Source organism: Salvelinus sp. IW2-2015, linkage group LG35, assembly GCF_002910315.2.
Source record: "Salvelinus sp. IW2-2015 linkage group LG35, ASM291031v2, whole genome shotgun sequence".
NCBI lineage: Eukaryota > Metazoa > Chordata > Actinopteri > Salmoniformes > Salmonidae > Salvelinus > Salvelinus sp. IW2-2015.
In genome coordinates, this window is record NC_036874.1 from 14,923,035 (window position 1) to 14,926,241 (window position 3,207).

General features: G+C 41.3%; 1 protein-coding gene across 1 annotated transcript in view; it reads left to right on the forward strand.

Moving 5' to 3' along the window:
• map7d1a (MAP7 domain containing 1a) overlaps window positions 1-3,207 on the forward strand; it is a 73,769-nt gene that overhangs the window by 36,395 nt on the left and 34,167 nt on the right. The window contains exon 3 of the mRNA XM_024134893.2: window positions 3,105-3,173. Coding sequence (XP_023990661.2) covers window positions 3,105-3,173 — 69 coding nt within the window. The remainder of the gene's footprint in view (window positions 1-3,104; window positions 3,174-3,207) is intronic.

Below are 3,207 nucleotides of genomic sequence, written 5' to 3' on the forward strand. Positions count from 1 at the left end.
TCTTACTTCCTCTCTGCCCATTTTTTCTTTGCCCATTCATCTATTGACTGTGGTCATGGTCTATTTAACTGTAGCGTGAGGTGGCAGAGCTAAACCAAATTAGTTCTACTGACTAACTTCCCGAAATGATCACAGTAACACCAAATTAGAAATCTGGTTTTGGTGTGCAGATCAGATACAGTCAGATCAAGGAGCTCATTTTAGCGACGTTCTAATTGAACTGCAGGATCCCTCAGTAGATAACAGATCTCAGATCAGCTTTTGTAAAGTAAAATATATTGGTAGCACTTTACTTAAAGCCTACAGGTATAATGCTTTATAACCTATCAATAAGCCTTTGTAGTGTCTTTATGACAAGGGTAATAATGTTATGTCTCTGGAAGGTCTGTTGGAAGCATTTGGAAATTTTAACAAATGTTTGAGTCAATAAGTATTCAACCCGGGCGGCAGCGTAGCCTAGTGGTTAGAGCGTCGGATTAGTAACCGAAAGGTTGCAAGTTCGAATCCCCGAGCTGACAAGGTACAAATCTGTCGYTCTGCCCCTGAACAAGGCAGTTAACCCACTRTTCCTAGGCCGTCATTGAAAATAAGAATTTGTTCTTAACTGACTTGCCTAGTTAAATAATAATAACCCCTTTCTTATGGCAAACCTAAATAAGTTCAGGAGTAAATGTATGACAACATCATCTCTGAACCACACACATACAATTATCTGCAAGGTCCCTCATTCAAGCAGGGAATTTCAAACACAGATTCAACCACAAAGACCAGGGATGTTTTCCAATGCCTCGCAAAGAAGGGCACCTAAAAAAAGCAGACATTGAGTATTCATTTGAGCAAGTTATTAATTACAATTTGGATGGCGTATCAATACGCCCAGTCACTACAATGACAAAGGCATCCTTCCTAACTCAGTTGCCGGAGAGGAAGGAAACCTCTCAGGGATTTCACCATGAGGCAAAGGGTGACTTTAAAACAGTTTCAGAGTTTAATAGCTGTGATAGGAGAAAACTGAGGATGGATCAACAACACTGTAGTTACTCCACAATACTAACTAACCTAATTGACAGAGTGAAAAGAAGGAAGCCTGTACACAAAACAATAGCCTAAAACACAAGGCMAAATCTACACTGGATTTGCTTACCAAGAAGACAGTGAATGTTCCTGAGTGGCCAAGTTACAGTTTTGACTTTAATCTGCTTGAAAATCTATGGTGAGACTTGAAAATGGTTGTCTAGCAATGATCAACAGCCAATTTGATAGAGCTTGAAGAATTGTAAAAATTATTCTGGGCAAATATTGCAGCAAATCCAGGTGTGCAAAGCTTTAAGAGAGTTACAAGAAACACTCACAGATGTCATCGCCACCGAAGGTGATTCTAACCTGTATTGACTCAGGCGTGTGAATACTTATGGTAAATGAGATATTTCTGTATTTCATTTTTCAAAGAATTTGCACAAATTTTCTAAAAACATGTTTTCACCGTTGTCATTATGGGCTATTGTGTGTAGATGGTGAGGGGGGAAAAAATAAAAAAAAATAAAAAAAAATTGAATTCAGGCGGTAACGCAACAAAATATGGATAATATGAATGCTTACTGAAGGCACTGTATAGCCAGAAAAACTATGCCCATCTTTGTCCAATGAGAGAAGTGGTCCATTTTAAAGGATACCCATTGGATATGCACGGACAACAGTTCCCTGTACATTCAACCCGTAACGCAGAACCAAATCCTGTGTGCGCTAGCTAGCTCCTTTGTCTTTACAGTCTGCCATGACATCTATGGATCAAACTGCTCCTCTAATCCTTTCAAAAAGCCAAGTGAAACAGATGACAGAGAACCATATTGTTGAGATTTGAGGAGTGTGCTGCTAACAGTCTKGAACCCAAACACGCTGCAGTGTTTCTGGGTCAGCTTGATTCTGTTTCTGTCTCGGAGGCTCCTGTGGGTGACTCATCATGATGGTCAGGGCCTACAGACACAGACACAGACACTAGCGCTTTTTACAGCCCTATACATAATCAGACGTAGTGTCAAAGTGGGTCAGAGGATATTATAGGGAGGCCGCTGCTGTTCTATCTGGCGGATTGTTTCAGCACTGGGATTATTGTGTTTTAATGTGTTACAATCCACTGAAGTATGAAGAAGAATTCAACTTGGCCAGTTAAATGCCGATCAATTGTCACGAAACGGTAGTAATTAGTGCTTGGCATTTGAGAATGACATCATAGCAATTACGGTATGGTGTTTTCATCCAGGGAGCTGTTGCTTAGGTCACAAYTATGCAATGAATCATATACAACATGATCGTCTAATTATATGAATCATTTTTTGATTATCATTCAAAAGCAATTGGGGTTAAATTGGTAATTGGTTATGGGTCRGTGGCAATGTTCCACATGGAATCCATACCAAACAACCCAGAAGGGTGCAGTAGAATTCCTGTAACGGTAGGACTATGCTCCCCAGGCATGAGTTAAGGTGCTCAGAGGAATGCAGACACCAGTGGGAAAAGATGAATCKACACTTTTTCCAGTCAGCACCAATCAGAGACTTTTGAACACGTACAGCGACTTGCAAGACAGCTCTRCTTGAAGATCGAAGAGGACCTCTATAGAAACGGATTGTTCTGATATGCAATGGTTTTTTTTCCCGAACGTGATTGTTTATGTGTTATGCATTTCCTCATAAGCCACTAACGGCTAAATTGAATGCTGGAAAGAACATTGTTGACTTGGCATAAGTGAAGAATGAACCCGGTTTACAGCCATATCCTGTCTAGGTTTAGGTGCGTTACTTAACTGAATGCAATTACATGTTCACTCATGAATCCTTACCAGGACACTGTAGACAAGGTGTGCCATGGTGTGACTAACCACCAGTCCTAATCAGAGTGTTTTCCACATTGCTCATTCACATCTATTAGATACTAGGGTGGAGTCTCTATCTGGCTCTGGTAAAGTTGGCAGATTTGACTGCCAGCTTCCAGCGTTTTATCGCTCTGCAGATGTGGGGCTGGATTGGGGCTCTTTTCTCTGTTGTACAATGACCTCTCACATTCACTTCCTCGCTCTTTCTCTCGTTCTCTCATTCTCACCCTAGACGCAGTGAAGTCAGAGGACAGACAGAAGCTGGCCAAGGAGCGGAGAGAGGAGAAGGCCAAATATCTGGGTAAGCTGAGATGGGGGTTGAGAGGAGGAAACTG